At 29.9% G+C, this 23,178-nt stretch overlaps 2 protein-coding genes across 2 annotated transcripts; one reads left to right on the plus strand and one right to left on the minus strand.

Annotated features, from left to right (window-relative positions):
- Nucleotides 1–2,521: 2,521 nt before the first annotated feature.
- On the plus strand, nucleotides 2,522–8,090 carry LOTGIDRAFT_232223 (hypothetical protein; the record flags this gene model as incomplete). Its single annotated transcript, XM_009056084.1, has 11 exons — nucleotides 2,522–2,625; nucleotides 2,761–2,842; nucleotides 3,106–3,198; nucleotides 3,589–4,839; nucleotides 5,107–5,229; nucleotides 5,511–5,629; nucleotides 5,812–5,887; nucleotides 6,098–6,243; nucleotides 6,556–6,661; nucleotides 6,936–7,012; nucleotides 8,021–8,090. 11 exons carry the CDS (start codon nucleotides 2,522–2,524, stop codon nucleotides 8,088–8,090), a joined length of 2,247 nt encoding a protein of 748 aa, XP_009054332.1.
- A 1,401-nt stretch (nucleotides 8,091–9,491) lies between these two features.
- Nucleotides 9,492–21,895, minus strand: LOTGIDRAFT_232224 (hypothetical protein). Its single transcript, XM_009056085.1, has 27 exons — nucleotides 21,822–21,895; nucleotides 20,358–20,466; nucleotides 19,973–20,053; nucleotides 18,976–19,029; nucleotides 18,527–18,580; nucleotides 18,338–18,443; nucleotides 18,091–18,169; nucleotides 17,360–17,759; nucleotides 16,912–16,976; nucleotides 16,622–16,763; nucleotides 16,124–16,369; nucleotides 15,859–15,958; nucleotides 15,362–15,501; nucleotides 15,057–15,185; nucleotides 14,399–14,670; nucleotides 13,766–13,968; nucleotides 13,505–13,569; nucleotides 13,311–13,393; nucleotides 12,985–13,076; nucleotides 12,503–12,746; nucleotides 11,993–12,193; nucleotides 11,342–11,409; nucleotides 10,973–11,126; nucleotides 10,716–10,798; nucleotides 10,419–10,493; nucleotides 10,097–10,180; nucleotides 9,492–9,912 (listed from the first exon to the last, which is right to left on the minus strand). The coding sequence occupies exons 2-27, from the start codon at nucleotides 20,404–20,406 to the stop codon at nucleotides 9,852–9,854; spliced, it is 3,330 nt and encodes a 1,109-aa protein (XP_009054333.1). The 5' UTR covers nucleotides 20,407–20,466; nucleotides 21,822–21,895; the 3' UTR covers nucleotides 9,492–9,851.
- Between the last annotated feature and the right edge of the window lie 1,283 nt (nucleotides 21,896–23,178).

Raw genomic sequence — 23,178 nt, forward strand, 5'->3', positions numbered from 1 at the left:
TCTGACAAAAACATAATGGAAAATGGTGAAAGAATTTATCGAGTAATTGGAGAAAATTTAAGTATGCTTTATTGTGTAGCTGACAATCTTGTGTCAACTTCACCTCGAAATAGAACACTTAGCACACATTCCAAGTTATTAATTAACGTTTGACATGGTTTTTTAACCATTGTTTTATCTGGACAAGTTATTGATGTCGAACCCAAGACATCGCGTATAGAAAATAACACAGTCATGACACGCAAAAACAAAAGATTATTGATATTGAAAACAGAAAATATTATTTTGATATTGATCGTGTTGTTATTAATTGGTTCCAGTTTCGATTTAAATATATTTATCCAATATAAATACTGGAGAGAGAAATTCTGATTATTGAAAGCTTTGCAGAGATACATGACATAATTATGAGTTTCTCACGTTTTACTAACACAGATACTAAGTCCTTTATCAGTAAATACTATTTTATCAATATTCCTATATAAAGATTTATTTATGCCCACCTAATAATATCGTCCAATTTCTTTCACGGTTTTTTATTTGGTTCCATCAGATGCCTCTAATGGAATTTTTCGAAGAATAGGAAAGAAAAGATTGATTCTTTTTCTCGAATTTCTTTAAATTTTTGTTGTAAAACCCAAAGTTTGCAACAACAATGCGATTCAGTCACAGAAATAACCCAGCTATACCATTCACAAGGGAATATAAATAATAACAATAAATAGTTCTTAAAACCCATTAACATCTTAGTGCTTTAACAAGTAATTAGAAAAAAAAATATTATAACAAAATACAGATAATAAAATAGCAATTAAAACAATATACATGTAAAATTATAACAATAAACATAAAAGATTTTCAGCTGAATGTTGTCAGTATATTTTTCATCCAGAACTACGAAGAAGGGACACTTTACTTTTTCATCTCATGGAACTTCAGGCACTTGTAGGTATTGATTGATGTGCTGACAGGTTCTAAAACCTCTATCGTGACGATGGTTTCTATTTTATTTCTATGTATAACTTCTAGCGCTTAATGAAGTAAATAACTTTCTTGGTGTGAAAATGTCACGAGAGTCTTGTCAACTAAGTTAAACTTGGTGTGAACCCATTAGGCGTAAGTTATAAATTCAATACAACATGGTATAAAAACAAATTCTGTAAGACAGTTAGCAATAAAAACTGTTACATCAAGGTGCCAAATATATACATGTACATACGATTTTAAATAATATGTCTGACGGTTTTGTCTGTTATTGTTACTCTAAATAATCTGAAATTCATAATGATTTTTCTCCAAATATAGGCTCAAGTTTTTTGCTTGCTTGGTATCCTAGAGGGTCGGAAATTGATCTACGATTTAGGTAAAGTTAAATCCTCTATCAAAATGATCTAATTTGATTTGTTTTTACAATGAGATAATGCCGTAGAAGCGGTCCTTCACTTTATTAGAAACAGATTAACTCAGTTTATTGCTTTTTTGTTGTTTTCTCAATTTGTTTCCTGTTATTCCTATTTAGACGTCCTTGCATATTGTGTTGTCTTGCGTTGCTTGATTCCAATTCTCTGTATTGAATTTAGATTGGCAAATCAGTTACTTTCACATCATTATAATCTCACATCTATACTGATACTGCTATATTAAAGGTTTTCAGAACTCTGTAGCAAGGAAACTTTCGTTATTCATTACCAGTAGGCTATCTATATTTTGTTTGAGATACTTGAACATATTATTACTCATCATATTGACACAAACATACTTAACATTTCCCTTGTGTTCTGGTTGCCAAATATTCATGGTAATAGCTAATACAATTAGAAGCAAAGAGCTTAAATATCTGAAGATAAATATACTCTAGCCAATGCTGTTTGGTTTATTAAATCTAATCTAAACACCATAATGGTCTGTATAGATACACTGGAATGGATATTGATGATTTGGAACAAAACGCCGTTTGTTACAATGTATGCAAGTAAATACCATTACTTAATTAACTTAGCCTTATTAGCCAATGGGGTGGCCAGTTGACCAACTCAATCTCTGTATCATCCACATTGATATTTCACCTAAGGCTTAAACATTCATGAGCAGGTGTCAGACTAAAAAGATATTTCATTAAGTTCGACTTTATATAGATTTAGAAAGCAGAATAACTATATGGATAGCATATTTGCCAATATGTCCACAAAGGCATGAGGAAATATTTTTCATGTGCACATAATATATATTATCTTTACTCGATTTTGAAACAGGTTATTGGCATATAAATGTGGTCTTAAAAAATGTCTTTACGGGTTACCTCCCATGTAGTAAAGATAAGATTATCCAGGGTTGTTTACAACATGTTGGTTCTTGAGATGATTAAAATAAAAATCGACCGATTCTCTCTTGAAATCTTTGTATTATTGATTAGAAATAGAAGACAATGTCTGCCATTCTATTGTCTTTTACCTCAAATTCATCATGAAGCTGCATGCATCTACTGATTTGACATTTCTTGTTGCAATCATTTTTCTCAATAATGGAATGTGCTATGCAAGAAAATCCACAAATAAATCGAAAGATGGTAAGAGTGCTTTTTGGTATCCCCATACAGGTTAGGCTATTGATACTATCGACACATAGGTAAATCGTGTAAATAACTCACTTAGCTAGGCAATGATAACACTGGCAATGTTTATTCACCGAAACCTTTGATTTTGAACAGAACTGCAGTGTATGGTATTTTTGTTGAATATCTCTATTTTCAATAGATTTCAGTTTTCTAGTGTATGGTTCTGTGTGGAAGAAAGAATTGTTTCATGTATCAATTCATGATGAAGATATTAATCAAGCTTACATTGTAAGTAGAAAACCATTAAGAGGTAAGGGGTTTCCTGAGGTCTCCTGAATTAGTAGGCTATGGGAATCTTGGTTATTTGGAGGAGACATTTTCCTGATTTCTAAAGCTTTTGCTAGTTTCCCCTTTGGATTTGTAAATCAAACAAGACAGTGACTCGCATTAAGGCCTAGTACATGTTGGCCTTTTTAAAAAATTAGTGTAAGAAGAGCAATGGTGGTCCATACACCAATAGTCTGATTACCCTTACATATTATTTGTTTCAGTTTTATCTGAAGTATTTAGATGCAAAAGGGGATTTAGAATGTATGAAAAGGAAAGGTGTTTTGGTATTTAGGATTTTGAAAATCAGGAAAAAGGTATAATTTATAAACATAAATTAAAATTTACAATTAACATATAGCCAAATTAATGAGATGGTCGAAAAAAGGTTATCCACAGACACTTTCAAGCTTAATTTTAATACAATATGAAATCATGAATTCAAATACATTCCAATTTACTCAAATCTAAAATTGATGGAGAGAAATTGGTCAAGATTTAGCTTTATTTTCATCTGTTCTACTTGTTAACTTACAAACAGAAATCACATGAAAACAAGTCAGTTTAAAATCAAATCTTAAACAAATTTCGTGATTTCGTGCTATTTTTGTTTAATACAATGCATTTCCATTTTTATACAAAAATCTCTTTACTATGGTCTTTTCAAATTTATATTTTACATGCTACATTTATTCCCTTTCTTATAGATAATACACTATACAGAGAATAATCAAGGACCACTCTATGTTCAAATCAAAGTGCCATCTGGTGTGAACAAGACATTAACAACTATCACAGTTCCAGTTACATTTGGTAAACTCATTTCATTTCACATAGAATGGAAAACCATGACATTTGTTCAGTTTCATAGAGTTGTCATCTCAGAATCCAGGCCATTTCAGTTTCATCTCTATTCCCACACATATGATAGGCACTTTTATAATGCTTTATATCAACCATCAACATGTTCCCAATTTATACAGAAACACTTTCAAACACCACCAGCAGTAAACACTGAACATACAGACACTAATTCACACCCAGTCCAAGATGAAGAGTCATCCTCAATAAAAACTAAAATAGAATTGGAGATTTACAGAGATAAAGTCAATTCTGTTAGTCCAGTTTTATATCAAAGTCCAGATCTTAAGAAACCTGATGAACTTCAAAATGTTAATAATGAAGATACGGCTGACACAATGCGTTCTGTAAAAACAATTGATTCAAAATCTCATGAGGAGGTTACTATTGATAATAAAATATCCAAGGTCACTATAAGGATGAGAAGAACAGATACCAAACCTTCAACAAGTGATGACAAAGTTGAAAAACCAAAACCAGTTTCATCCAAGGATTCTTGGAATCCAGAGAAAGTAGAAAGTGAAATAGGCAGAGATTCAGTCCACAAGAAAACTGATGACAAAATAAATGAAGAGATTGAAAATACAAAATCACAACCTCTTGATATGGAACATGCCATAGATCCACAAGAAAAAAGTAAGGATTACAAACCCCCTATTTTTGAAACAGTTATTCAAAAATCTGAAATGCAGACCTATTGTGATGAAAATTCACTATTTGAAAATGATGACAGTTGTTCTAACATTGATGGTGAAAAAACCAAAACTCCAGCCATCTTCCAGTTTGTGGACAGTAATGGACAAGAACTGGTAGCTATTGATTATAATGACCAAATTATTATTAGAAAAAAGTCTGATATGTGTATGAGAGAGATAAAAGAAACCACACCATTAGAGGTTATAATACCTAATACACAAGACTCTTGTCCTAATTTAACATGGTCTAGTAAACTACAGTCATATTGGATGTGTTTTATAAAAGATAAACCAGGGTTTGGGTGTTGTACTTTGTCTATAATGACTTATAATATATGGTTCTTTAATCCTCTCACTGATAATTCAACAGAATATGTAGAAAGGATCAAACGGGTAGAGAAGGTTTGTAATTTTCATAAATCTACGCGTCAAACATAATGTAATCTGTTCATCTGTTGATTTTCATTATATAAGAAGTTTCTGTAATTATATCCAACATCAAATGGCAAAAGATCAACTTTCAAAGACCTGAAAACTCCTTAACGGAGAATGATATATAGTATGCAATTTTCAGGAATTGTTTTAATGTGCATTTACTGTTCAAGATAGTTATACTCACTAAATTTCTTGATAATTATCCTTTTATAAAACAAGAACATAAACTTTCAGATATTAAGTGAGAATAATGTAGATATTATTGGATTACAAGAAGTAAGATATGAAGAAGGTAAAGGAGGTGAATTAGGTCCTAATCAAATAGAATATATTTCATCAGTTTTACCACAATATCAAGTAAGTTTATGAGTTTATACAGAGCACAATATATTTTCAATGCACAGAATATCAAAGCGAAGAAAGATTACTGCCAATTGATCAAATTTTGAAAAGTCCCCTTTGAATGGTAAACATACTGATACTGTATCTAATTGTCTCAAACCAGAACTTTAGCACTTGGACAAGCGCAATAACTTATCACCACTGACAGACTTGGATGACAGCAACACCTACTGTTCACCCACAGTGAGCTTTAAGATTCAAGTAGGTCACTAACTCTAAAATAACTTTCATTATAGTTTGTTTATCAACCTGCTATGTTAATGCCAACTAGTTTAACCAATGGAAAAGTTGAAGAGGGATTAGCTATTTTAACTAAATATGAAATTCTGCATCATGATTATATTCTACTTTTTAGGTATGTTTTATGTGATTTCTGCAAGTTTAATATGATGTGTGAAAATAAAATTCTGGCATCATGATTTCTATCATTGTACTGTTATGTGATGTCCGTAGTAAATCATTTATCATTCATATGTAAATCTTATTCGAATGTCATCTCTGTAGTGAATCAGTTATTTGTTTTATATCTTACAATAGGAATGCCAGTAACAGTGCTGACAGACATCAAAGAATATGTTTACATGTAGAAATTAATATACCTGGAGTAGGAAGTGTAAGTATTAGTTTTATTTCAATGATTTCAGATATACCTATTACATAGGCAATGAAAGCTTTATCTATTTGAGATGTTTATTTAGTTAATTGAATGTGTATGATATTACAAAAATATCCAATTGATGTGATAGGCAAACATATTTTTGAAAATTGTTCCTGTTATGCTTATATGTATATATATATATCTTTTTTATTTTTATCTAAATAGGTACATGTATTTAATACCCATTTATCATTAAGTCATGAAGCTAGAGAGAGATCTGTCAAACAAATATGGTCATACATTAACACATTTACTGGTCCTAAAATATTACTAGGTGATTTTAATGCTGAACCACAAGAAAAATCAATCAGGTTAGTATTTTGGGGGAAGGATTAGAAACAGATTCACATAAATCATTTCAGTTTTACTGAGATTTACTGCAGAAAATCAGATATCAGTCAATGTTCATTACTGAATTTAGAGAGTCAAAGTATTTTATTTGTTGAATTTGAAGCTGAAGAATACAAGAGCTTCTTCATGTCCAAAAACATTTATCCCTGCATACACATGTATTCCATACATCAAATTGATATTTGCTTTGAATAAGCAGATCAGACAATTTTTAAAATCACTTATCACCTGCTTTTTTATTATTTAGAATAATTTCAGTGTCAATATTTCAGATATTTAGTGGCAAAAAGTAACATGGTTGATATGTGGCCTTATATACATGGTAAAAATAGTCCTGGCAAAACATTTAATGCCAGGAAGAGAGAGAGGAATAAAAGGGTTTGTTAGATTATTATTTCAAGTGCAAGTATCATAATTAATTCTACAATATAATCAAGATAAGTTGTGATTTTGGATATTTCTTAGCGCTCAAGATTTTCTTGTTTTAAAAGTGAGAGTGAGAGTGAGTGAGAGTACTTGTATTGTAAAAATGGTGTAGTAGTGTAATATAATACAGCTCTCAATATATCATATACCTAGAAGAGTTTTTGAGCTACCTTAATTCAATTCTCTTGAATTATCAATAGTTACGGTATTAAAAAATTATTTTCAGATTGATTATATATTTCATTTACAAGAAATAAACACAGAAATATTAGATATACAATTATTTGAAGAAAAAGACTTTGGGTAAGTTTAAAACATCACATTGCTCTTTTATATTGATAAATAGGGTATGTATATACTACAGTGTTCTTATTTAATCTTTATTTTTTAGTCTCTTGAAAACCAAGGAGCCATTTTATTGTAGTAATTTTGATCAAAGGGTTACAATTAGATACTACAAAGATAGTGTACCACAGCCATATAGGCCCACCACGGCATGCGAATGGTAAAAACGAAACATCCATTTTAAGTTTCATCAAAATCGGTTGAAAACTAAGAGAGTAATAGCATATTCAAAATTTTGGGGCAAGGACAATAACTCTGCTTCTAACGGTCGAAAATAGATCTTCGTTTTATGGATATGTATACACGTAACGAATTTCATTTGATTCCATCAAAAAATCTAGTTTTTAGAGTGTTTACAAGCAAATGTTGACGGACGGACGGATGGACAGGGGTGCCGACAATATACGTCCACATAGAGAGATGTGGGCGTATAAAAACTGTTTTGATCAGGTGACTACTGTTTGATGATGATTGTCGGTATGATTGGTAATGTGAAACAAAATTATTGAATTATTTCAAGGGACAGGAGCGAGATTCACGGGAGTAAATCATTCCTTTAGTCTCAGAAACGTGAATTGTTGCACTCATCTAATCGGTAAAAATCTTCACAGCTTACTGTCAAAATTTGTGCCACCAAAGTCCATTTATCAGACTTGAATATTTGAATGTCTGGACAATGATGTCATGTGTATACAGTAGACTCAATTATCCCGTCCCACTTCATCTACGCACAGCTGTGACGGAAGATGTCTTGGTGTCAGAGACTATGTTCAAATTTAGAATACCGCAATTTGTAAGAAAGAAGAAAAGCTGGTGAACAAAATAAATAAAACCTTAAATTTTTTGTTTGATATCTATTTGATGGAATTATGCAGTTTTCGTATAGTTTAAGTAATTCTGAAGACTATTAACAAATATTCAAGGCTACTTCTAAACATAAATAATATATAATTTATTTATTTTTAGGTCAACTGCTGCCTCTGATCATCTTCCTCTATTATCAACAATAGGATTTAATTGTCCACAAAACATTTAACCTTAATATGCTTCTTAAAAGGATTATAAAGAGGTTTTCTAAATTTTCTGGGATATTGTATCTGGGATGCTGATCCAATTTTCAGTCATACATCTGTTTTTCCTGGATTTACACAAAAAATAAGCTTTTGGTGATGTCATAAATCACTAAATATGCTTGTATCACTAAGGCCTTTGCAATTAGTGATGTCATCTAAAACTTAGTTCTAGTGTTATTGCAGGAACCACAGACTGATTAATATTATTTTTGGTTAAGACTTTTCATCATTATTTATTGAAATGATAGTATTTATATGTGAGTTATGACTATAATTTAAGTCTGCTTGTGAATTATGTTGTGATTGGTTTTTTTTTTTTTACTTCATTCATCACTAAACTATATCTGTGATATTTATTGTTTAAGCTTATATTTGCTAAGAGGGTACTGTTTGAAGAGAAAAAAAAGATGATATTGATATTACGATGAATGAAAGTCACAATTATTCTATTATTTTGTTCTTGTTATTCAGTGAGTACTGCTGTTTTTATTTTATCTGTCTTGCCAGAGTTTCACTGACTGGTTGTTTTCTACTTTGTGGATAAAAACGTCATTTGATTGAAGTGAAAATGAATATTGGATGATGATGCACTATGGAGTATTTTTTATTTTGAAATGTTATATGTGATCAAATAATGCTGGGATATATTTTGCTGTTTAACTGATCAATTTGTTATATTTAATATACTTTGAATATTGTTACAGCACCTGTTTTTAACTAAAAAATAATAACTAAAAAAAAAATACACATATCAACTAATATGAGAATTGAGTTATCTAGTCAAGTTCTGCTGAATTAACCAATTTGTTACTGAAATGAACTGAAATTTAATAAATATATTATGAATATTGTTATAGCACCTATTATTGTTTAACATTATAAAATATATATATTCAATTATATAATATAATGTTAAAATGGAATCATCTAGTCATGTTCTGCTGAAGTTATCTATTATTATTAATTATATTTATTATTTAAAGAGATATATTTTTACTATTGTTACAGCACATTGTTTTTCCATTGTTAAATAAAACTAATGTAAAGTATGTTATAAAGTGTATATACAAGATATTGTCTTGGCCTGTGTTAAAAAATGAGTGATCCTGTGACATAGATATGATAGCAAAGCAAGGTGTGCCATTTTGGGTGGGTTGATTTTAGTCTTGAATATATGTAAATTCAGAAGTAATAGAAATGTACCAAAATCAAAATAATTCCTTTAAAAATACTTCAAACTTGCAATTTTACTCACTATTTCTCACATTGATTTGTTGCATAAAAAAAATAAATTATCATTTTTATTATTGATGTAGAGCAAGAACATTACATTACATCTGCCCACAATTTATTAAAAAATGTCTAGGAAAAAAAAAAACATTTATTAGAGATTTTACAAATAAATATACAAAAGCCATGAAATTTCAATAAATATAAAAAAATATAATCTAAAATAAAATCTAGCACTATGATTTCTGGCACAAATAAATATAGGCATAACTTATACTGATCATTATCATTGAGTGTATCATTGTGTATTTAGTTAACATAGAAATGTTAGTGTTAACATGCCTGTATATAGGTAATTCTTATTTTAGCTTTTTTAGAACACACGTGTAGCTCTGTCTAAGCATTTTGTGTCTTAAGTAGTACACAGACAAATGTTTTAACTCTAAAGACATAATCCTTCTTGAATCAGTCCTTCTTGACTATTAACTGGCACATCAGACACCAAACATCATTCTCAAATCATTTAGAGATAATTTCTGTGTTGCTGCACCAGATCTATTAATAAAGTTTTGAAAATATAAAAATTATCAAAAAACATTAACCACTTCACAAATATAACCAGTGGAAATGTAACCAAAATTTCTAGATCAGTGTACATATTACACTCAAATGCAGAAAGATTAAGACAAGCTTTTGTAAAACCTCTTATAAGACAATGGTGATAGTAATAAATACATACCCTGTTAACACATTTTCTGCTAATTGAGTTTTTGTCTTTTGTAAATCAACTATCTTTTCTTCAATAGTATCTTTACAGACATACCTAGAAATAGGATAGTTATGTTCTGTTAAAACATGAATAAACAATATTAGGACTCTTAAAAAGGGTTGCTTGTGTTGTCAAACTCAGTGGTATTTCAAGTTCTGTCAGAGTGAGCATTTCCTGCCTGGCTCAAAACACCTGCCTTAATGTCATAATAAAACTGAAATTCAGTATAGTTTAGTTTAATTTAATTTAAGATGGAGAATTTTTAAAATATATAAACCAGTATAAAACTTACTTATGAATAAATACATCTCTGGTCTGTCCAACACGAAATATTCTATCGCATGCTTGTTGTTCTAGGGCTGGATTCCTAAAATAATCAATAATAATATTTATTTTTCATTATAAGAAAGAATTAATTTACTATTATGTGCTACATATATTACCTATTCATGAAAAGTGAGTTATGCTTGTAGTTTGCACTTACAAATGTCAGACATTTTTCTTTCTTTGCGTCTATGCTACTTAGAAATATTGCAAAAGAAAGGCCATTGCCTTTGATATCATACTCAGACTAATGAAGCTCTCTTACCAGTGTATATCAACTATAAATAAATGATTTCCACCAATAAGATTTAAGCCTACACCACCAGCTCTCAGTGATACCAACATAACCTATAAGTATCCAAATATCAAATTATTGAGCTATAAAAAGCAACAGAAGTATTTATCAAACAATGTCACTTTTTTAGACCCGAATAATTGTAGGCTTCATCTACAAATTCTGAAAAAAAATAGGCACAAACATTAGGAAAACAGGCAAGAGATTGATAAGATATAATAACTAACCTCAGCACCACTAGGATTAGTATTAAAATCTTCTACTAATTCTGTACGTTTTTTAGCTGCAATATTACCCTGTATAACACTAAATGATATACCCATTGTTTGTAAATGATATCCTATAACATCTAACATTTTAGTCCATTGAGACACTATAACACTGAAATATAACATATAACAAATACTCAAAATAAAATCAAATCAAAGAATGCTCATTGCTCTGAGACTGTCTAGAGTTAGATGCCTGCTTCTCAGTGTCAAGTATTCAGAAAAATGGAAGCATGCTCTGACACATTTTGGAAGATTTTATTGAAAAGGAATAGAATTCATCATGAAAACAATCAATGAATTATATATAATAACATATAATCTCACCTTTTCAATGGTTGACCCTTTTTACTTTCCCTACGTATAGATTTAATCTTTTCAACAACAGCTTTCAACTGAAAGGTAAACATACAAAATCAACTTATTCATTAAGACAAAAAATTCTGCAAAAGTTGGCCAGTAGGCTATCTAACTTTTACAGTAAACAACAATATTTATTATTTATAAATCAAATTATTTATTTATAAAATTATAAATCTTGCTCAGTTTCCCTCTTATGAATATGATACTGATAGGAGTGCAAAAATGTTCAGTTCAATTCTAAATTAAGGTTTTTTAAGAGGTATAGGAGTTTTTTTTTTATTGGGACACTGTTAGCTTCAATTTGCATCATTGCAATTTTCAATCATCTGTCTGTGGTTCCTGCAATTCCACTCAAACTTATCCATTGTAATAACCAGTGGATGTAATTTTGTGGGTTTCATCTCTTTCTGAAGAATGTATATATTTATCACTTAAGTGATGCTTACAGTGTTCCCAATACACATAAAAATGTTAAAAAACCAATTAATGGAATTTTAACTCAACCAGCAGGACTGACAATTCATCTAATATTCCAATTATCTGTGTCAAAACCTAAACTTAGCAATAGAAATTAAAAAAATAATCGGCTTTAACAATCCACACATTGTAATTTACCTTAGAACTAAAATGAGAAGGTTGAAACATAAGTTTAAGATCAGGTTTATCTGTTGTTGTAGGTACTGTACTATCAGTTTTACTATCAGAAGTACTATTATCAGATTCTAACAGTAAACCCTGCATCTGTTCTTCTAATGTTAACTCTATATTATCTTTCTCTTCAATACCTTCTAAATCTAAACTTTCATCTTCTAGTTGCTACAAACCAAATTCAAGTTTAACCTATACATTATATTGGTATAGCCAACATCACTTATATACTATCTTTTAGTGTTTCACATAAATAAGAAATCCTTGTTAAAAGACATCTTTTTGTTACGAACAGGTACCAAAACAGAAAGATATGTTTTACAGCTAGCTTGGTCAAACTAAACTGTACAGTTTATTTTACATAGACATTCTGTCAATTTTGTCAAGGACAATAGTAATGTAGGGTATATTTGAATGAATGACTAAAAGCTTGCATTATACAAATATATAATAGAAGAAATGCTGAAATAGACTGACCTGTTTCATTAAACTGAAATGACAACAACATTGTCTTAATCTTAATATTAATACTAATAGTTGACTAGCATTAGTTTTACCATCTGATTGACTAGATAGACCTACTCCACCACTAGTACTTCCTTTACTATCATTTAACTTTAATTTCTCTTGGAATTCTTCTGTTAATGTAGATTTAGAACTAGAATTCCATGTTCCAGCTTCTTTCTCTTCATGGCGTTTTACAAAATTCTGTACAGTAGACCTAAATGAGAATAAAAAAGATAAGACATATTTGCTTATCAGCTGATAAATTTTGATATAGTCTACTTTACAAACTGAGATGTTCTGAAATAACATGTTGTTGAGTTAATGGATAAGAACAATATAATACATCAAGTTTTGTCATTTACTCCTCCTCTTTTACCAACATCAAGCAAAGATGTTAACAGTTAGTGAGAATAAGCATGCCTCCCTGGTTATCATAAACTTGAATGACTTACTTAGTTGTAGCAAAGAATTTATCATATATAGCTCTTTCATATGATGTTAATTCTACTGTGTAGGTCTCTACTGTCTTACTTGGTAATGGCACCTGATTAAAAAAGATTTTATTATCCAAGGTATACTTCTCATATCTGATTTCAAAGAGATAAAAATTATCTATTTTCATGCAATTGAAGTTATTGTGACATTTTATCTTTTCAATTTCAAGATATAATGGCCCTTTGTCTCACTCAAGACTATATTTATGTAGGTCTACAATTCAACATTATAGCTTGGAATAAGCTTTTCCTGAACAGTTTCATTAATCACATTTATAACTTACCAAGGGTTGGCCGTCTTTATTAGTTTGTTGTTTAGTACGTCGTAACAATAGTGTTCTTATAATAGTATTTAGTCTTGTCGTACCTAATTAAATAATAAATAATATACCATACATCAATACTACTAAAACAATATAATATTCTTCAAGTTTTGTTATTCAAGTTCCAGAAAAGGAAAGACTGGAATGTGTATTACCTTTAGAATTATCAACATTTCTCTTCCAAACTTTATATTCATCAAATGGTGTACATCTCAAAAATCTGAAAAAAACAACAACAATATCATTACCACCGTCTAAATAGACTCAAACTTAACAAGCTGTTTAATACATCCCTCAGGCCATAATATAAGCCATTTCATTATTCTATACCGAACCAAGAAATAAACTTGGAAAAAAAAATCTGGCGGAACTTAAACATGCAAATTTTTATTAAATAAATTCATTGTACAACTAACCTTAATAATGAATACATATCTAACAAGTCATTTTGTATTGGTGTACCAGTTAAAGCCCATCTAAATCCAGCTCTTAATTTACATATAGACATAGAGGTTTTACTTTTATAATTCTTAATATTATGTGCTTCATCTAATATAACTCTTTCCCATGCTATACGTAATATATTAGGTTGTTTCTTGGCTGTAGAACCATCTTCCTCCTTATAAAATAAACAATGATAATCAAAATAAGTTTCTTCAATTTATTTCTTTCAACCACTTGGTCCTTAGCCAAATCTATTTGAAATAATATCACCAGGATCATTCATACTATTATAGATAGTAAGTAATAAAGATGACTTTTTCAAGGTCACTAGAATCTTGAACCAAGATAAGAATCAAAGATCAGAACAATCATCTTGACTTAGCAAATGGCAGAAATTTTCCACAACAGAAACCAGATAAGAGTCTGCAAGTGTCAAACTAATATCAGAATATCATCAAATAAAACATAATGAAGAATCACAAGATATATGTCTTATAAACAGTATAAAACATAATGATCTGTATTTCTTTAAATATATTAGTTCTTTTACTTTCTCTATTCACATTTGATTTCTGAAACTAATCACGAGTCTGATGAAGCCCTACCTTTACTTCTTCTTCTTCATCATCTTTCATAGCATTTTCAGCTGATTCTCCTTTCATTATACCAACTTCAATACTAATAATATTATAGGTAGTAAGTACTATATCATTATCAGCTAATTTCAGTATATTTCTCTCTCTATTGGCACCATGATATAATAAAACTTTTAATAAACCACCCTGACATCTTCTCTCTATTTCTTTATGCCATTGATGTACCAATGAAGCAGGACAAACTATTAATGTAGCATTGGATTTCACCACCGATTTACCCACTGAAAACATTAAATTTATATGAAATTCTGTCTTCATCTGCATTACCTTGAATTCACATCAAACATCTGATAGGTATCAACTATATACTTGGTCCCAGTTCACAAATTATCTTATGATCAATTTGTGTACCATCTTAAACTGATGAACTTTAGTGTTATGCAAATGTACAAATTTTTAAAGATATTGCAAATGTAGAAAATATTTTCAATGGGACAATGTTCAGAATTACCATCAATATTTATAGATATATTCAGGTCAATCATCAAAAAGAAACATCAACTTGAATATCTCAAGAAGTTTACATCACAAATCTTTTCTCCAAATTACTGAACTTTCCAAGATAAATTTAAAAGAAAATCAGAGGACAGAGAGAACATTTACTTACATTTTTCAAGTTGTTTATCTCTATTTAACCATGTTGATTGTTCTTCCTTACTACCAGTCTCTCTTCTCTCTCTTTGTTTTAATATCAATGATATAGACGTTAATGTCTTACCTAGACCCATATCATCAGCTATATAAGAGAAATGTCAAAATATTACCTATTATTTCTCATGTTGTAATGACAAAGTAGTCACATTTTAATGTGTTTTGTAGCCATTTTTTAATGAACGACTTTTTTGTTTGAAACTTTGTAATATAACTGTTAATGTTTTAATGAACCTAGCGATCTTTTATAAATTCTCTTACCTAAAATTCCACCAGCAGGATTCTGTCCCTCTCTCCAACATAACCAAGCTAAAGCTTGTCTCTGATGTGTCATTAAATTAACTTTTAAACCTTTGGGATCTTCTAGTTCATCTGTTGATGCAGGACAACTTTCTAATTGTCTGAAATGAAATAACCAATAAACAGTTTAGATTTAATCAAACACAATAGCATGCCATAGAAAATTATCGAAGCTAACTTGAGGACTTTATTACTTCTATTCAAGATAATTTTGAGACAAACAGTAACATTTTCACTATTATTATTTAATCATTAATATTTTTACTAGTAGTGTGAAATGATATTATATTAGAATCTTATCCAAGATACTGGCCAATTATTTTTCACAAAGAAATAAGCAATTTGAGAGAATCTGATATATTTGGGATTTTTTAAATATTTTTTGGGGACTGATATAACCCCAACAAAAAGAGCAATTACACAATAAATTAGTGAAATAAAAATCCAATATAACTTACTTATGTAATTTTTCCAAAGCTTCTTTAGTGACAGTTGTAACTTCTCTTAATCTAGCTGCTGTCATTCTACCACCATATAGTGTCATAGCTTGTGGATTGGCTATAAAATATTATATCATTATATTAAATTATCATTCTAATTAAAAAACTAATTCATCTAGTCATTTCAAGTTTGTTTCACATTGTCTCATTTCTTAAATAAAATTTCTTTTTAAAATGAAACAATGGAGGGAGGGTATATCAAAGATAAGTTATGTATATATACCTGCATACATCTGAGCTAAAATATGAGGTGGTAATTGTTCTGGTTTAGATAATAATATTGTATGGTTACTGCCTGGTGGTGGTGGTTGTGTAACCAATATAGTCTGGTTAGAACCTGGTTTAGATGCCAACATAACTGGTTTAGTTTCAGTAGGACTAGGTAATATAGGTTTAGTTATAGTCTGATACAGTGGAGGTTTACCAGACTGTTCTACCCTATAAACTCTTTGAGTATTACCAGGTTTGGCTGCAAAAAATGAAAGTTATCTGTAAAATCATTCAAAATAAATTCAACTTTAATATGATGCTTTTATGCAATTTTTTTGGCTGTTAGAGTTGCCAGATGAGTTTTTCAGATGATATATTTAAAAAACCCTTATAAAATAAAAGCTCTAATAAAGTTTTAAAAAATCGTTTCTCCTTTTAATATCCTTCAACTCTATGATAGACAATTTACCTCTAACACCAAAAAATCTCATATATAATTCTTTAAACCTACCTGTGTTATGGCCTAGTTTTTGATCTGTTGTCTGTATATATAAATCAAGTTTAGCTATACTTTTCTGTAATTTTTCAATATCTTCCATTAACTTCTTTCCTTTATCTGGTAAACATGACATCTTTACTGAACGAACAACATTCTACAAGACAAAACAAATATTGTGATGTTTATCATACATATTAGTTATCAAGATTTAAGCATTAAAATTGTGTTCCATTATCAAATATAATTTCTACCTCTAAATGTTACTCCAAAATGAAAAAAACCACGAAAATTATCATCAATACCTTTTGTTTCTCTAATTGTATGTTTAATTCCTGTCTTTGTCTGCGAGCTGCATCTAAATTCTCATCTAAAAAAATAACAAAACATTGGAGATAATTTACACATAATTTATTTTTTATTGTTGCAGTCTTATTCTTCAAGTTGATTAAGAAAGTTATGTGCTCAATTTAATGAAAACTTCAATAGATCAATATCTTTAAGAATAAGTCCCCTTATGAAAGTTTTAATGAAAGTATTTATGTTTTGAGAAGGATAAAACTATTTAAAAAGTTTACAAAATCAAGAAGTATCACCCCTTTTAAAACAAATTCAGGTTGATCAACTAAATATATGGAAAAAATTGGCATATTTTCGAAATATTTTCATGCATAATTAAATGTTTTTAATAATGAATATTTTGCATACCACCACTTTAAAAAAAACTAGTGAAAATAAAGTAACATAGCATACCATCTTCATCATCTGAGCTGACAACTTCAATAACCTCTGCTGTTAAATCTTTAACTTTACTACGATATGCCATTGGTGAACTACTTAATGTGGCTTTATTAGTATCAGTAGTTTGTTTTGGTGCTTTACGAGCCAAATCTCCAAAACTAGACTCAACTGTTAACTTTGGTGCCTGTGAAACTGGTTTGGATTCCGTTCTCTTTTCAGTAGATAGCACATTTTCTTTATTATGAATACTACTATGGCTACCAGTTTCTGACATTTTAGCTATTAGCTTATCACTTTCACTGGTGTGATTGTTTGAGGCACTAGTACCATTCTGAGATGAAGAGTATTTAGATGTTTTATTCTGATAAGATTGTGGTAAGGAAAATTGAGCAAATGGAGATGCACTAGTATCCTACAATAAAGAAATAAAAAATCTTTAATCTGTGTAACAAATCCAGGCACATGGAGAGAGATTTAAGCTTACATCATAACCTTACCTGGAAGATCTCAATGAGTAAGGCAAATTGGTACAAATAGAGGGTTATTCTACTAATAACCTTGCCAAAATTTTGAAATTCATCATTTATCTAATCCAAATAACTTATGCTCTAAACTTGGTGTGAGTCTTTGTTTTAGGATAATGTATGAAAATTGAAGCCAATTATATCATGTCCACATAGAGAGATTCACATACATAAAGGGAGAACAGACAAATTTCATGATAAAATGATTAGTAAACTTACAGAGGAAGGTGTATAATAACCACACCAATTAGATTTACTACCTTCTTCATTAACCTTCCCTTTACATCTATAGTAATAACTGTAATAAATAATATACACTATTAACCTACTCATTACATCTATAGTAATAACTTTAATAAATAATATACACTATTAACCTACTCATTACATCTATAGTAATAACTGTAATAAATAATTTACACTATTAACCTACTCCTTACATCTATAGTAATAACTGTTAACTTACTCTTTACATCTATAGTAATAACTATAATAAATAATATACACTATTAACCTACTCATTACATCTATAGTAATAACTGGTAACCTAATCTTTACATCTATAGTAACAACTGTAATAAATAATATACACTGTTAACCTACTCATTACATCTATAGTAATAACAGTAATAAATAATTTACACTATTAACCTACTCATTACATCTATAGTAATAACTGTTAACCTACTCTTTAAATCTATAGTACTAACTGTAATAAATAATATACACTATCAACCTACTCATTGCATCTATAGTAATAACAGTAATAAATAATTTACACTATTCACCTACTCATTACATCTATAGTAATAACAGTAATAAATAATAAACACTATTAACCTACTCATTACATCTGTAGTAATAACAGTAATGAATAATATAAACTATCAACCTACTCATTACATCTATAGTAATAACAGTAATAAATAATAAACACTATTAACCTACTCATTACATCTATAGTAATAACTGTAATAAATAATAAACACTATTAACCTACTCATTACATCTATAGTAATAACTGTAATAAATAATTTACACTATTCACCTACTCATTACATCTATAGTAATAACAGTAATAAATAATATACACTATTAACCTACTCATTACATCTATAGTAATAACTGGTAACCTAATCTTTACATCTATAGTAACAACTGTAATAAATAATATACACTGTTAACCTACTCATTACATCTATAGTAATAACAGTAATAAATAATAAACACTATTAACCTACTCATTACATCTATAGTAATAACTGTAATAAATAATTTACACTATTAACCTACTCATTACATCTATAGTAATAACAGTAATAAATAATTTACACTATTCACCTACTCATTACATCTATAGTAATAACAGTAATAAATAATATACACTATCAACCTACTCATTACATCTATAGTAATAACTGTAATAAATAATTTACATTATCAACCTACTCATTACATCTATAGTAATAACAGTAATAAATAATATACACTATCAACCTACTCATTACATCTATAGTAATAACTGTAATAAATAATTTACACTATTCACCTACTCATTACATCTATAGTAATAACTGTAATAAATAATTTACACTATTAACCTACTCATTACATCTATAGTAATAACTGGTAACCTAATCTTTACATCTATAGTAATAACAGTAATAAATAATATACACTATCAACCTACTCATTACATCTATAGTAATAACTGTTAACCTTCCCTTTACATCTATAGTAATAACAGTAATAAATAATATACACTATCAACCTACTCATTACATCTATAGTAATGACTGTAATAAATAATTTACATTATCAACCTACTCATTACATCTATAGTAATAACTGTAATAAATAATTTACACTATTAACCTACTCATTACATCTATAGTAATAACTGTAATAATTTAAACTATTAACTTTCTCATTACATTGATATTTCTAACATACATGAGCAGGTCATGATGTGACTCTAACATTAACTATGGGGTAAAAAAAACTACTGTACATCTATATGCTTTGAAACATATTTTTTAGAGTAAATCTTGTATAACTATTCATGATGTCAAATAATTTTCTATTTTTTAACCTGACATACCTCTTCCCATTAGAATTCTTATGTATGGCTTGTAAATACACCATTTCCTTGGAATGCTGAGGACAAACTCTTGCTTCAATGCTGAAAAATACCAACAAAAAGATCAATGGTATCTTTCTGCACATCAGAATTTATCTCATGCACAATACTGGCTCCGAGCTCCCTATTTGTAACTTACATGATTGACACTGTGGCTCTGACACAATATATGTCCACCTTATGTCAGGCATCTTCAAACAAGTGTGACTGTGAATCCAAACCAGCATCATGTTAAGTTATTTAAAACATTCATGCACATCAATTATGAGTCCTGTAGGCTTACACATGCACCATGCACATATATTAGATGCAACAATAAAGATTTTACACATTAAGCATTACTCACTCTGAAGGTTTTGCAAACTGGCATTTTTCTTTAGCATGTGAGCAAACATAAAAGCTTTTCCCTTGGTTTGGACCAGGTTTTGTACCTGTTTTCAAATAGCACTGTAAGTCTAAAATATGAAATAATGTTATACAAGTACTCTACATGTTAAAAAAACATTTGGTATTGAACTCTGAGATGCTGGGTATAGCAAATCATGCCACAGTACATAATGAGTTTAAAAAGATACAATACATTATGTATTGTATATGCAACTGGACAAAAATTAACACTTTATCTTCAAACTTTACAGACTTATTTTACAACTGAAGCTTATAAGCTCTGTATAGATCTTTTCATTTCTTTGAATTTTTATGATCAGGTTAGGTGGATTAGAGGTAAATAAATAGGTTTTTAAGGGACAGGTGCAGCATTTCAAGGAGTAAATCATACCTTGGTCTCAAAAACGTGAATTGTTCTGCTAAACAAATCAGAAATAATATTCACAGCTTACAGTCGAAATTTCAGTCTTCAATTCCAAATGTACAGTCAAGTAACCTAATTTTTGTGCTAACCTATTTTTCATGCATCTCTGGAAATGATAAAGAATTTACATGTGCGACCTTGCATGACCTCCGCATTTGCTTGTTTTGATAAACATGGGTTCTCTGTACAATGTCAGCTAGCAGAATGAATCCAGTAGTTTCAAGCAAGGTAAAATGTATTAATGTTTACTTTGGCAAATACAACATGACGGATTTCAAATGTCACATTTTTTTTAGGGATTATAAGGAAATTCCGCCGTTAAAAAATTGTGACACTTGGTAATAACTGAAATCCGCCATTTTGTATTTGTAAAGTGTTGTCTGCTAGAATGTAGTCCAAGGAAATAAGTCATGTGACAAACTGGCGGATTCTGTGTCAGCAGAAAAATTCTATGGAACACGAAATGGTCCATATTCTTATGATGTTTCAACGACTTTTAGCAATAAATCACGCTATGTATCTTATTTTGTCAGTCACTATTTTTTTTGAAAATCGTGTCTCTTTGAAGGAATTGTCACTAGTTAGTTATAATGAATTGATATTAAAGATAAATACTAAGAGAAGTTAATTATACCACCCGGTATCCCTACAACGTGTTTTTCTAGACTTATTTATAGATCAAACATTGTACACGAAAATAGGTGGAGCATTCTGCCGTCGTTGCCGAGTTGGTTGCTCATGAAATATGGGTCAAAGTGAAGGATTCATAAAGAAAATCAAAATAAACCCATTTTAATTATTTTGTAGAATATCTGAGGAAACATCTAAGACATAAAAAAAAATTTTTATCTTTGACGAAATTCGGTGTTGAACCCTAATATCCACGAAAATAGGTTACACCATTGTATCCACGAAAATAGGTTACACCACTGTATAATTTGGATCGTGTAATATCGATACACGACGCTATACATAGAAAATTAAAAGTCAAATACTTACTATGTTCCGAACATCGCACACTTTCCATGTTGAATCGAAGGCGTAGAAGGAGTGTATTTATCTCTATTAATTTTTATATCATGTCTGTTTTTACTTCTACCGGAAGTTTACACTAGATTTTAAAAAGAGGAAAAGTCGCGCGGTTTCGTTTCGTATTTTGCAGTCTTGATTATCCGGTATCTTCAATGGATCATACTTCTTCAGACCATTTTGTACATTTTGATGAAAATAGAATATAAAAAATAATTGATCGAGATTATTGTCTCACCAATATTTGATAGACGACAGTGTAACACTAACAGTTTGGCATTCTAACCTAAAAAACCCCAAAACCATAGAACTGTATTCTGTGCAAAAACAATTACATAGTTGTTTCGGCCATAGGACACTTCGTCCCACGATTATCAAGTCACTTCAGAGTTCTGTGGCCCCATTCGACCCCCATTGGGATGCCATTTAACTATGGGTGAATTGTTTATAATCATATTAAAAATACCTAGATAAATACACTGATTTAGTTATAAAGATATTGATAAAAGATAGCTTGCCAGGCAAGTTAATATACGCCTACTGGCGTAATATTTCCAAGTTTTGTGAAAATCCGACTAGAATCGTGCCTTTTAGTGTTTACGAAATAAAAATTGAAAGCGTTTTCAAGAACAAGGACAATAACTCATATTATATTTTTTTTTTTAGATTTTTATTATTTTCAATAGGGTTCATCATTAGGTGACAACAAACTCTCACACCAGGTTTTGTCAAAATCTGTCAAGAATTGTCCATTCTAGAGTGTTTTCAAGAACATGAGCATTAACTCATACTTAATAATTTTTGTTTCTTCTGATTTTATACGCCCATATGAAATGGGGGGCATATATTGCCGTCACCCATGTCCGTCCGTCCGTCCGTCCGTCGGTCCGTCCACAATTGCTCGTAAACACTCTACCAGACACAATTCTCGACCGATTTTGACAAAACTTAGTATGAGTGTTCGTAATCACCCAAGGATGAACCCTTTTGAAAATCAAAAAAATCGAAAAATATTTAGTATGAGTTATTGCCCTTGTTCTTGAAAACGCGTTCAATTTCTAGCTCGTAAACACTCTATAAGAAGGGACAATTCTTGATGGATTTTAACCAAACTTGGCATGAGTGTTCGTAATCACCCAAGGATGAACCCTATTGAAAATCAGAAGAATTGAAAAATAGTTAGTATGAGTTATTGCTCTTGTTCTTGAAAACGCGTTCAATTTTTAGCTCGTAAACACTCTAGAAGGCACAATTCTTGATGGATTTTGACGAAACTTGGCATGAGTGTTTGTTATCAACCAAGGTTAAACCTTATTGAAAATCAGAA

The sequence above is a fragment of the Lottia gigantea genome (genome assembly GCF_000327385.1).
Source record: "Lottia gigantea unplaced genomic scaffold LOTGIsca_26, whole genome shotgun sequence".
Lineage (NCBI taxonomy): Eukaryota > Metazoa > Mollusca > Gastropoda > Lottiidae > Lottia > Lottia gigantea.

Bases quoted from the DNA above. Each gene is read 5' to 3' on its own strand.
- LOTGIDRAFT_232224 (XM_009056085.1), bottom strand. From the start codon at position 20,406: ATGTTTGCTCACATGCTAAAGAAAAATGCCAGTTTGCAAAACCTTCAG. The intron at 14,671-15,056 runs GTAAGTAAATGT...TAATGTTTTCAG, and splicing joins AGATAAACAACTTGAAAAAT to TGGGTAAATCGGTGGTGAAA. The intron at 10,494-10,715 runs GTAAGAGAGCTT...TGATTATTTTAG, and splicing joins TTTATAGTTGATATACACTG to GAATCCAGCCCTAGAACAAC.